The sequence below is a fragment of the Microtus oregoni genome, unplaced genomic scaffold (assembly GCF_018167655.1).
Source record: "Microtus oregoni isolate MIOR12 unplaced genomic scaffold, Mior012 000012F_ref0000307, whole genome shotgun sequence".
Lineage (NCBI taxonomy): Eukaryota > Metazoa > Chordata > Mammalia > Rodentia > Cricetidae > Microtus > Microtus oregoni.
In genome coordinates this window covers 2,025,165-2,037,021 of record NW_024543071.1, presented here as the reverse complement: position 1 = coordinate 2,037,021, position 11,857 = coordinate 2,025,165, and the positions used below count along the sequence as shown (strand labels likewise).

At 51.9% G+C, this 11,857-nt stretch overlaps 1 protein-coding gene across 1 annotated transcript; it reads left to right on the top strand.

Annotated features, from left to right (window-relative positions):
• Positions 1-459: 459 nt before the first annotated feature.
• Kcnk18 (potassium two pore domain channel subfamily K member 18) lies at positions 460-11,619 on the top strand. The gene is made up of 3 exons (XM_041661272.1): positions 460-715; positions 3,138-3,266; positions 10,817-11,619. The coding sequence occupies exons 1-3, from the start codon at positions 460-462 to the stop codon at positions 11,617-11,619; spliced, it is 1,188 nt and encodes a 395-aa protein (XP_041517206.1).
• The last annotated feature ends 238 nt before the right edge of the window (positions 11,620-11,857 follow it).

Here is an 11,857-nt window from a genome sequence, read left to right as displayed (position 1 = left end):
GCTACAGCTACTTTCATTCTTATTCCTGTTGTCCAATATCCCAGGCACGCCAGGGCAAGAGGTGTCTGAACAGCATCAGAAAAGACAGGCATTTGACTAAGACCTGAATATCAGACTTGGTACCTGGAAGCCAGGGCCGCAGTTTCAGAATGGGAAAAGGCAGAACAAAACAATCACCACGAGGTCCTCCAAAGCCACCTCCAGCAGCTCTGGCGCTGGTCAGGTGGATCAATAGCAATTTGGGGCGCTAGCAGGGGCGCCATCCCAGTTATCTGGATGAGCCGAACATGATGGGTTCCGGCTGCTTCCAGGGTCCTCTGGGAAACTCATGCACTATCCACTTAGGGCTGGAGCCTGGCCATTCTCCGGCCACTCCCACCCTCTTCCTCTAGGCCCAGGCTGGTTGCCTCCGGCTTCTCCACAAAGGCCTCCTGTCCTTCCCTGAGCTGGTCCAAGAGGATGGAAGCTGAGGAGCCACCTGAGGCCAGGGGATGCTGCCGTGAGGTGCTGGGGAAAGCCAGGAGATGCTGTCCCGAGGCCCTGGGCAAGCTTCTGCCTGGCTTCTGTTTCCTCTGCTGCCTGGTGACCTATGCACTGGTGGGTGCCGCTCTCTTCTCTGCAGTCGAGGGCCGCTCTGACCCAGAGGCAGAGGAGAACCCTGAGTTGAAGAAGTTCCTGGACAAGCTGTGCAGCATCCTGAAATGTAACAGGACAGGTAGGTGCCTGAGAGGTTCCAGTCTCGCAGCTACCCTGGCAGGAGGCTGTGAGCAGCTCACCTCTAACCTCCTCCCAGTTGGTTCCTATTTCAAAGTCTGTTTGTAGTGGGCTTGGGGGTGGGGTCACTTTTCTCTGGGCAGCTGGGAAATGAACAGGGGTGCAATGGGGAAAGTAAGCTTTAAGCAGGTGCTCTTAGGGTCCAGCTTCCCCTTCCCTGTGCCTCAGGCTCCCACCAGCCCCACCCAGCCCCCAGGGCATAGGGGAGGATGGGTCACTGGAGATTTTGCGGGATGGGCAGGATGAGTGGTGCAGGCTTCAACTTTGAGACTTCAGGGAACCATCCTACCCGGGCATGCATCCCGGAAATGAACAAGCTGATTCCTATTTCAGAGTCTGTTTGTAGTGGGCTTGTGGGGGTGGGGTCCAAGGCTGGGGTGACAAAGGCCAGGTTGTTGTTTTAGCTTAGTTTATGAGATCTACAGCAGCAGCAGGGTCCTCCCTTGTTAGTCTCCTGAAGAGAAGGGGACCCCTATCTGAGATCTGCCAATAGTGAGGACCCCTGGGAAGGCAGAGATGAGAGGCATGAGTCCTCTGCAAGGCAGAAGATGCTCAACAGGTATCATTTCTGTTACATCCCTTGGTTTGGCCAGAGTGAGTCTGGATGCCAGGGACTCAGTTTCTAGTTTATAAAAATAGGGATAAGATAAGGGGGCCTGGGCAGGATTAAGCAAGAAAATGCATTGTGGCATTAGACCAAGACTTTGTAGCACACTCCACTCCATGTCCAGGACCCCTTTACAAATCCCTCCAGCCCAGCTTTGAGATTCCAATTGTGTGGATGTGGGAGGAAGCTTGGAAATGTAGACTTTAGATAGATTTCCTGGGTGAATCTGAGGTGTGGGCTGGGTCAGGGACCCTGAAGTTGCTACAAATGGGGGTCTTATGACAGCCCCAATTATGCCAATAGCACCTCAGCATCTGCCTGGCCACTGAGTAGAAATGTCTCTAAGACAAAGATGCAAACATCCTCCACCAAGCAGGACTCTGACTTCCTGGGCCAACTTCCAGTCAGCCCCAGCTATCAAGACTTGTTCGCAAACCATGTCCCCACCTGGGAGCAGCAGCATGCAGAGGCCATACGGGGCCACATGCAGAACGGGGCAGGCTCTCAAGCCCTCTTCTCCCCCTCCCGGTTGTTGGAGCCTAATTTTTTATTTATCTTTAATTCTCTTTTATTTTTCTCATGTTCTGTTGATTATATCTTTAATCTCCTATCTTCTCTTGCCCTGGAAAGTTACGTAATTTTCAAAGTTCACGTACAAGGAAAACAAGATAGAAATTCCATTCAGGCGACCCATGAGTCTGAGATTCTAACCACCAGGCTGAACTGATTTGCAAATGGGGAAAACTGAGACTCAGAAAGTAGCCTTTTGTCTAGACATATAAGAAGTAGTCAGGGAGAGGCTAGCACCCAGAGTCTGGATTCTCAGACTGGGGCCATTTAATTCAAGTGGGTGGTGACTTTCCCTGTGGCCAGACTCTGTGCCATCCTCTTAGCCCAGGGACCAAGGCTTCCCATCCCAAGAGACAGCCTCAGCCTGAAGCCGGGAGCTCAGGGTGCTCACCAAGCCTATAGGCTCAGTGTCTTGCAGGTTTCTCACCACAGCCTGGTTTGCCGAAAGCCCTTCTAGTTTGGAGTTCCAGGATGGAGATGGCAGAGGCTTTTATTCCTCTTTAAAACTAATAAAGAAGGCTGGGCATGGTGCTGCGTGACTATAATGTGATGGGAGGACTGGTACCATCTGAGGATAGCCTGTCCTATGTAGCAAGTTCTCGGCCAACCAAGGGTACGTTGCAAGACCTTATCTCAAAAAATAACAACAGCAACAAAACCCCAAAGACCCAAACAACAACAAAACAAACAAAATGGAACATGGAAGAAATGATTCAAATGTTAAGAAGTCTTCAAAGGCTGTAGCTCAGTCAGTGGTATTTGGCTAGCATGCATAAAGCCCTGGATTCGATCCTCAGCACCACATAAACCAGCCGTGAGGAACCATGTCTGTAATCCTGACTCTTGGGAGTTGGAGTTAGGATGACCAGAAATTCAAGGTTATCTTTGTTGATTATAGCATTGGAGGTCAGCCTGGGCCCTCTCTCAAAGGAAAAAAAAAAGTCAGTTTGAGTCCATGGAAGAAGGAAGGAACCCTCTAAGGCTGCTGAGCTCACGTCACACCCAGGCCCCCGCTGGGACTATCCAGTCTCTTCGACTCCATACGCAGGGGAAGCATTTTTAAGGAGGGCTTTGATGGCTGGGCATTGTTGGGACAATGGGGTGGGGTGGTGCTGGCCCTTGAGCTCTCACTGGGCAGGACTGTCTGGCAGGCAGACCCCCTTTTATCACTCTGGTCTCTTCCCAGTGGTGGACGGCAACAGGAAGGACCTGTGTGAGCATCTGCAGCGGATGAAGCCCCAGTGGTTCAAGGCGCCCGAGGACTGGTCCTTCCTGAGCGCTCTCTTTTTCTGCTGCACGGTGTTCAGCACAGTGGGTAAGTGCTTGCCCTGCGGCTAACAACAACTGCTTGCCTGGGAAGGACACGGGTACCTGCTGGCAGGTGTGCTGAGACATTCCTTTTATCTAATACAGGGAGGAGTGGTGGCGTGCCTACCTTGGGAGATGGGAGCTGTTTCTAGTACAGGGGTGCAGCAGGAAGGGGAGCCCTTACTGGTCCATAGGCCCCAGGGGTGGAAGACAACTCAAAAGACAGCATGGGTGGTTGTAGCCCCGTTCCTGGGCATGGGCCCAGATGAGCAAGGCACAGGCCATGCTGTGGTCCTTCTTGGACCCTTGACTGAGTGCTCCTGAGTAAAGCGGTTGGCCCACCATGCACGCCTGTGCTATCTGGAAACAGGGCAGACACGGCTCCAGCCTATAGGTTTCCGGGCAGCTTAGGCATGCTCACAGGTGAAGAAGGGGTCTGTGCGGGACAACGACCGTGGTTCCTGAAAGTAGAGAAGGAAGGTGGCTGGATCAGCCTTGAACTGGTGCACCCAACAGTGAGAATATTCTAAAGGCCTGCGGGTAGGAGGGCAGAGAGGTGGGGGTAGGTGGGAATAACAAGGGCGTTCCAGACCCCACAGAGCCAATCGAAGGCCAGAGAACAGCACAAATGCCTGGGACTGTAAGGGATGAAGAAGAGAGAGATTGAGGCCAGATCATGCCCTTAGGACAGGGAGGGCCTTGTTCAACCGACTCCTGGCAGGGAAGAAATTGGTGACTCAGTCTCCCTGAGACAAGGACAGAAAGTGGCTCCCCAGAGGCTCCTTCAGGAGTCCAGGTGGGCAACCACCCAAGTCAGAACAGCGGCTATGAGATGGGAGGGGGGCAGGAAAGGCAGCCTGAAGGATGATCAGGGTGGGGGTGAAGAACTCCCCGCTGGCACTGGGGATTTTGGCTTTGATGGACAGGATGGGCAAGCCAAGGAGAGGGGAGGATGGGTCTAGAGAGGGAGACCTGGATGCCTGGCTGATGGAAGTGACTCCCAATGGTGCCTCCAGAAGGAGATGCCCAGGTCTGCTGAAAAGGTGGACTTGGAGCTGGCTGCTGTGAGGGCTGGGACTGGAGGGGAATGGGCTTTAGGCTCATGGCGTCTAGGTGGCAGGAGACTTGCCAGGAGTGACCAGAGCTACAGAAGAGAAATGGCTGTGGTGTAGAAATGGAGGGAAGCCAAGAGCCCCAGCACCAGGATCTGAACACTGCATTGTGCTCTCCACGGCCACAAACAATATTACACAACCCAGCCATGTCCAGCTGCTCTCCAATGCTCAGGCAGGCCCAGGGAATGGGGCCATATGAGCCCCACATTCTGAGCCCAGAGAGGTAAGGTCAGAGGTCAGAGGCCAAGGTCATCCAGTGAGTGGAATTGGTGCCCACGAACGGACTTTGAGACTTGGTCTAGTAACGTTCCTTCAGAGGTGCGACCCTGACCTTGTGGTCCTGTGAGGTCTGCAGGATAACTACGATCCCTGAGCCGCCCTATGGGAGCCTGGAGTACACAGTGGCCCTGAGGAGGGCAGAACTCCCAGAGCGGACAGAGCTGGCTGTGTCTTGTCCTTGTGCTTGGCTAGTTCATGGTCCCAATCTCCAGGCTGAGGAAAGTGCAGCAGTCACCCAGAGGGGGCTCCTCTAGAACCCGGGAAGGGTGAGGACTGTCTCTGCACCATGATCAGCCTCTCATCTAAAGATGGGTTCTGAGAACCCTCAAAGCCATGCTTGCTCTTCTCAGAGGCCACACAAAGGCCAGCATCCTGAATGATGGAGGGCACAGGAACCGGGAATGGGGACCTGGTCTTTCCGCTGCTGTGCCTGTTTCTTCCCACTGCCCCATATATGCATAGCTGCAATTAAGATGCCCTAGTTTCTGTGGTGTGTGTGTGTGTGTGTGTGTGTGTGTGTGTGTGTGTGTGTAGCAAGTACTCCACGACTGAACACTGCCTCCAGCCCTAACCTCATATATATTGTTCCTCTGTGCCCAGACCAGACAGGTTCAGTTGTCATCCCATATCCAGATGGAGAACCCGAGACTCAGTCATGTACGCTTGAGCCCTCTCTACTGCCTCTCTCTGTAAACCACTCGTGTTCCTAACACATGGGAACAGGTTGGGTGCTCCTCCCCAGGGAAGCCTCTTATCTGAGGGACAGAGAGGAAAGAGAGGGACCAATAAGCACCCATGCTAAAAACCATGCAAGAGGAACATCTGAGACAGGGGCAGGTGAGACACATGGGATGGGCCCTGACTTGTCCTGAGAGGGGTAAGGGCTTCCTTGTGAACGTGACCTGTGAGCTGAAGTCTGACAGATCAGAGAGAGGAGGCTTCCAGGCAAGAAAAATGATCCCTGTAAAACGCCAGCCTTAGTATCCCCTGTAGGACCTTAAGACTCTGGGAGAACAGTCTTGGGAGCCCTTCTAGGCTCCAGGGGCCATAGGGAGACTTGGACTCTTATGTCCTAGGCCAGTTGAGAGGACTTTAGGAATGAGGGCAGGTTCAAGTTAGCCTGGCAAGAGCTTGTGAGGAATGCAAATTCACGCTCAGTTCTATCAAGTATGGTCTGCAATTTGCCTTCACCCGGTGACTCCCAACCTGCCTAACGCTCGATCCTTTAACACAGCTCTTCAGATTATGGTGATCCTGACCATAAAATTATTTTTGTTGCTACTTCGTAACTGTAATTTTGCTATTGTTGTGAATCATAATGTAAACATCTATGTTATCTGTGACTTTGGCAACCAGTGTGAAAGGGTCATTCAACCCCCAAAAGGGGTCCGCAAGTTGAGAACCACTGGCTTTATCCAGTCTAGAACTCCCCTTGACAAACCTTGAACTTCCAATAGTCTCACCTCCACCTCCCAAGTTCTATGACTAAGAGCAGTGCCACTGTGGCCATGTGGTGTGAGGACTGAGCCATTGTATGTGCTAGACAAGTACCCTAACCAACTAAGCCTCATCCCTGCCCCCTTGATAAGCAGTGGAGACATTTCCCACGCAAACTCTCAGCCTAGCTGCTCTGCATAATCTCCCTATCTTACACGAACCCCTGTGGGTCCTGCCCCAGACCTATCAGAATCCAGGCCCAGGTTTCTGTAGGAGCCCTCCAGGCCTCCCATCACCGATGCAGTTGAAATGCATTGGCTTGGTTCAAATCTCAGGAAAACCCAAACCGCTACCCTTTGTATGAGTCTAGTAGAGAAGCCTGTGGCTAGAAGTGCCCTGAAGGAGGATGGTGGGGTGACCGTTGCTGGGGGTTCCTCTGCACCCCTGCTTCAGCCCTGCCTGTCCAGCTCACCCAGAAGACACCTGGCCCCGAGGCTAAGAAAGTGATACCTGTGTCTGAGGCCGTTCAGTTCTCACCTGGCTCAGCTCCTGGCATCAGGAAGGGAAGTGCAGGGGCTATTAAATCCTTGGCAGGCTAAGTGCTGTGGAGTGATTGTATCGGAATAAGGGATGCATTATAGGAAGTGATAGTTTTCCATTCTGCATTTCAGCATTCGGTAATTGGGAGAGTTAGTTCATTCTCTCTGTTGGGGCTGTGTGCCCTCTGAGACCTGCTTCCCAGGGATCTTTTCTGGAATGTAGCGGATCTTCTGGACCGTAACACATCTCACTCGGAGGGTCTCCGGAAGCCCACCTTGGGTTGGACATATCGATGGGCAAGCTCTTGGAGTAAAAGGTGCCGGCTCTCGAGGGACATAGCTGTGTCAGTCACCTCAACAGGTCACAGCCTTATCCGTCTACTGTACATTAAATGTGGGCGGTAATGGAGATAGCCGTAAGTCTGCTGGGCAGGGGATTTTAATTCTAAAAAGCACTTTACTGATTGCACAAGCAATATTTGATCTGATCTTTTAAATCGAAATAAATTTAACTCTAGGCCCTGACCCTGGAGGCCTGGGTTGAGGAGGCAGTTGCTTCTAAGGAGTCAGCTGTGAGCTTCCGGAAACTCCTGAGAACAGGGGGCTTGTACCTTATCTGGAAAATGAGGTGTTTCATGTGTGGGGGACTTGCTCATGGCCTGTGACATCCCTAAGGGCTATGAGTCTGGGGCCCACATAAAACTTGGGATAGGACTCTTGGCTGGTGCACCAAGCTCAGAGGCAGCTTTGAACTTTCTAACCTCCTGCCTCAGCCTCCCAAGCAGCTGAGATTTGAGGTGTGATTTCAGGCCCTTTGCTTTTGTACCCAATGAAATCGAGGCAGCAAATGATCAAGTCCCTTAGACCAGGCCACGGAGCTCGTGAATCAGAGTGAGGTGTCCAGTTTCCTCCATGGCATTTCCTCTCCTCTGGGTTCCTGAATTCTGCCAAACACCTCCTAGTGGGCTCTCTGCCAGAATTCCACCTTTTCAGTGAGGGTTCGGACAAGCCAGCCCTGTCTTCCTGTCTCAGTACCTTTCTTACACCCCTAGGTACTCGTTTCTTTGAGCCCTTAGATCCCTCACCTCCCCAGCCTCACCTCACTGCCCTCCCCTATCCATGCCCACTGGCCACACTGGCTGTCTCAATTACTGTTCTATTGCTGCAGAGACACTGTGACCAAGGCAACTCTTCAAAAAAGACAGCATTTAATTGGGGTTGGCTTACAGTTCAGAGGTGTAGTCCATTATCGTCATGGAAGAGAGCGTGGAGGCAGGCAGACATGGTACTGGAGAAGTAGCTGAGAGTTCTACATCCTGATCCTCAAGCAGCAGGGAGAGAAAGCCTGGGCTTGACAGGGGCGTTTGAAACATCAAAGTCCACCCCTAGTGACACACTTCCTCCAACAAAGCCACATCTCCCAATCCTTCTAATCCTATCAAAGAGTTCCAGTCCCTGGTGCCTAGGCATTCAAATAGATAAGCCTATGGGGCTATTTTTTATTTCTTTTTAAAAATTTATTTATTTTATATACAGTATTCTGTCTGCATGTATGCCTAAAAGCCAGAAGAGGGCACCAGATCTCATTGCAGATGACTGGGAACAAGCATGTGGGTGCTGGGAATTGAACTCAGGACCTCTGGAAGAGTAGGCAGCACTCTTAACCTTTGAGCCATCTCTCCAGCCTTGGGGAGGGTGGGCATTATTCTTATTCAACCATCACACTGGCCTTCCTTGACTCTTCGTATATAGTGACAGCTTTACTCTGGATACACTTTGGTTAAAATTTAAAATCCTCTCTAGGGAGACATAGAGTCCCGAGCCAGGAGCTTGGTGCGTGCATGGCAGGCTGGATTCCAGCTCCCTGCCACACCCTTGGCTCATGTGCGGTGCACAAACTACTTGGCTGTATGAATCGGCTACAGGAGCATTGCCCACACCAATGCTGCTGCTTCGCCTGGCCACGCTCTGGCCCCTGAGTTAGCTCATCTTGACTGTCAACTTGCACACCTGGGAAAAGGTGCCTCAGTTAAGGGATTCCCTTAACTTGACTCAGGGCATGTTTAGGGGACATCTTCTTGATGATTAATTGTAAACTATATTGATGTAGGAGGCCCACTATGGGCAGTACCGTCCTTGGGTAGCCGGGCCTGGCCCGTGTGAGAAACAGTTGAACAAGAGCAGGGGAACAAGCTATAAGCAGGGATCCACTATGATGTCTGCTCCAGTTTCTGCCTCTAGGTCCCTGCCTCGAGTTCCTGCTCTGGCTTCCCTCAACGATGAACTGTAACCTATAAGCCACACAAACCCTTTCCTCCCCGAGTAGGTTTTGGTCCGTCTTGTATCACAGCAGCAAGAGTAAATGAGAACAGCCCCTGTGACAGCCTGCATTCAAGTCACCTAACCAAGAAATCTTTCCTGAGCCTAAATCCTGAATGGAAGGAAGCCTTTGTTTTAACCACATTTGTAATAATTTTCGTTTCTATTGTTTATAATAATTGTTTATAATAATTTGTTCTCTCCCTTCCTGTGATGGCACCTCATCTCAAATATTAATAGTCCTTTTGGTGGGTATTTGATTGACATCTGCTTCCCCTGCTCTAGAAACTCAGAGAGCTTGTGTTGCACGTGTGTCCTTCGTGGGTTCCCTAAGCACGCAGTAACTACTCCCTGAAGGAACGCATCCACGGAGCTAACTAACCCTGCTGCCACGTGGTTGGCCCCAGCCGGTGGGGTGTGCAGCACTCAACAGATGAAAGGGGTCTGATGAGAACTCAGGGGGGTCCCTAGGATCCTGGTGAGATGGCCATCCCACAGTCTGTCTGCCTTGGGAGGCCAAGTTTCCAGCAGGGGGCCTTAAGCCGAGAGGAGACCGGTGCTCTCAGCTTGCTAAGACTCGCTTTCAATTTAATTTACATAATTGATGCATTTTTCTATATTAGTCAAAGATTAAATACAAACATACCCAGCAAAGCTTTTCCCTCAGCTTGTCAACAGCTCTGAAAGCTGCAGTGGTCCACGCTGAGGGGCCGCTGGCCCAGCTCCTGGGAAGGGAGGGCAGCATGGAAGCCACAGAAAAGCAGGCCCTGATGGGCACTGGTCAACCCATTCTTACTAGTTGAGAGTCCTGTCCCAAGTCGACAAGCAGTGCTGAGGTCTGAGGAACCTTGTGAGCTAGATTCCCAGCTTCCACTACTTATTACATGTACGGGCTGGGCCAAGCTCCTTCATCGCCCCTTGCCTCAGTTTCCCCATTTGTAAATTACGAGAACACCTCTCCAGGAAGGCGTTCAGCAAGAGGATGTTAGCTCTCGGGCATCATGTTTACTAGCCTATGGGGTCCCGGGTCCCAGCCTGGCAGGATCTGCCCAGCTAGTCACTTAGGAGCATGACCAACCAGCCCCCTCTAACCTGAAGTGCAAAGATGTGAGTAGTGGCCAAGTAGGGGCCTGCTAAGTTCAGAGCCGGGCTGCGCACTGAGGTCACTGTGAGTGCTGCCTGCGGAGAGCATCCTCACCGCCACTTACAAACACACGTAGCTCTCTCCCCTGAAACTTCGCAGCTTGGCGACTCGGTGGTAACTTTATCTCCTTTCTATGGTCCCTGATACAATGCCCACTACCGTCCACACCAGAGGCATAAAATAAATGTCTTATATAAAAACAAATGCACCAAGAGGTCCAGGACCCTTGGAAAGGACAAAGGTGGCTTCGTGGAAGCCAGCACCTTAGGCAAGATGAAGTGGAAATGACCGCCTCCCACCAGTGCCCCTCCAGGCGAGTGAGCCCTGCCTCGAGGGTGCACATGGGGCACAACGAAATAACCATCACTAACAAAATGAAGGGCGATTGTGCCATCCCCAGTACGTCCCCTGCCACAGATATTTTCAGTCAGGATAAGAGTTGTCTCTCTTCTTGCCCTGTCCCTTGATCAAGATACATGCCAGACACACACGCAGATGCTTTGAGATGAATATTTATTTATTCATTTATGTTTGTTTTTGGCACTGGCGGTTGAAGCCTTATGCCCACTAAGCAAAGCTTTCCCCGAGTTCTGCACCCAGTCCAGGATGAATATTCTTACCGTGTAAAGTTTCACGTCCAGGAGGAGAAACAGCAGGTCTCTTTTGAGCCCCTGGGGGATGCTGGGAGACTGGTATCAACACCAGGCTCTGTCTTGTTTCTCAGGTTATGGAGACATGTACCCCATCACCAGGCTCGGCAAGTTCCTGTGCATGCTCTATGCTCTCTTCGGAATCCCTTTGATGTTCCTGGTCCTCACAGACATCGGAGACATCCTAGCCACCGTCTTATCCAGGGCTTACAGTCGGTTCCAGGCTCTCCTTTGCCTCCCCCATGCTCCCTCTCAATGGTGCTCCAGCCTGTTCTGCAGGAGGCAGCAGGACAGCAAACCCACGGAGGAAACCATCCCTCAGATTGTCGTCAGTGCTGGTGCGGGCGAGTTCCTAGACCCCCAGCCATACGGGGAGCCTGCATCTCCAAGCTGCAATGTGGAGCTGTTTGAGAGACTGGTCGTCCGAGACAATCAGGACAAGCTACAACTACCCAAGCAGCCCGTAGAGAGGAGCAGTTCATGCCCTGAGCTGGCACTGGGGCGACTGTCCTGTTCTATCCTTAGCAACCTGGATGAAGTAGGCCAGCAGGTGGAGAGGCTGGACATCCCTCTCCCCGTTATCGCCCTGGTCATCTTCGCCTACATCTCCTGTGCAGCTGCCGTCCTCCCCTTCTGGGAGACAGAGCTGGGATTCGAGGACGCTTTCTACTTCTGCTTCGTCACACTGACCACCATTGGGTTCGGGGACATCAAGCTCAGTCACCCCCACTTCTTCCTCTTCTTCTCCATTTATATCATCGTCGGCATGGAGATCGTGTTCATCGCCTTCAAATTAATGCAGAACAGGCTCCTACGTGCCTACAAAACGCTCATGCTGTTTTTTGCAAAAGGGAATTTTCACTTTTTGCAAAAGTGAGGATGCGGGTAGCTCTGAAGCGACAGACACAGGCCCTGCAGGTTCCCCCACCTTGTTTGTGGTACGCTACAGTTAAAACACCATAACCTGCCATCTGACGTCCCGGGGCTTAGGAAACAAAGCCTGTATGAGGGCTGAGTTCAATGTTGAGATCCTTCAGAAGCCGGTACATAGGACACTGGTACACAGGAGTGGAGGTCCTCTCCATTTTCCCTGTCTGCACCTTAGAAAGGTGCCA

Bases quoted from the DNA above. Each gene is read 5' to 3' on its own strand.
- Kcnk18 (XM_041661272.1), top strand. From the start codon at position 460: ATGGAAGCTGAGGAGCCACCTGAGGCCAGGGGATGCTGCCGTGAGGTG. The intron at 716-3,137 runs GTAGGTGCCTGA...GTCTCTTCCCAG, and splicing joins CCTGAAATGTAACAGGACAG to TGGTGGACGGCAACAGGAAG. The intron at 3,267-10,816 runs GTAAGTGCTTGC...CTTGTTTCTCAG, and splicing joins CACGGTGTTCAGCACAGTGG to GTTATGGAGACATGTACCCC.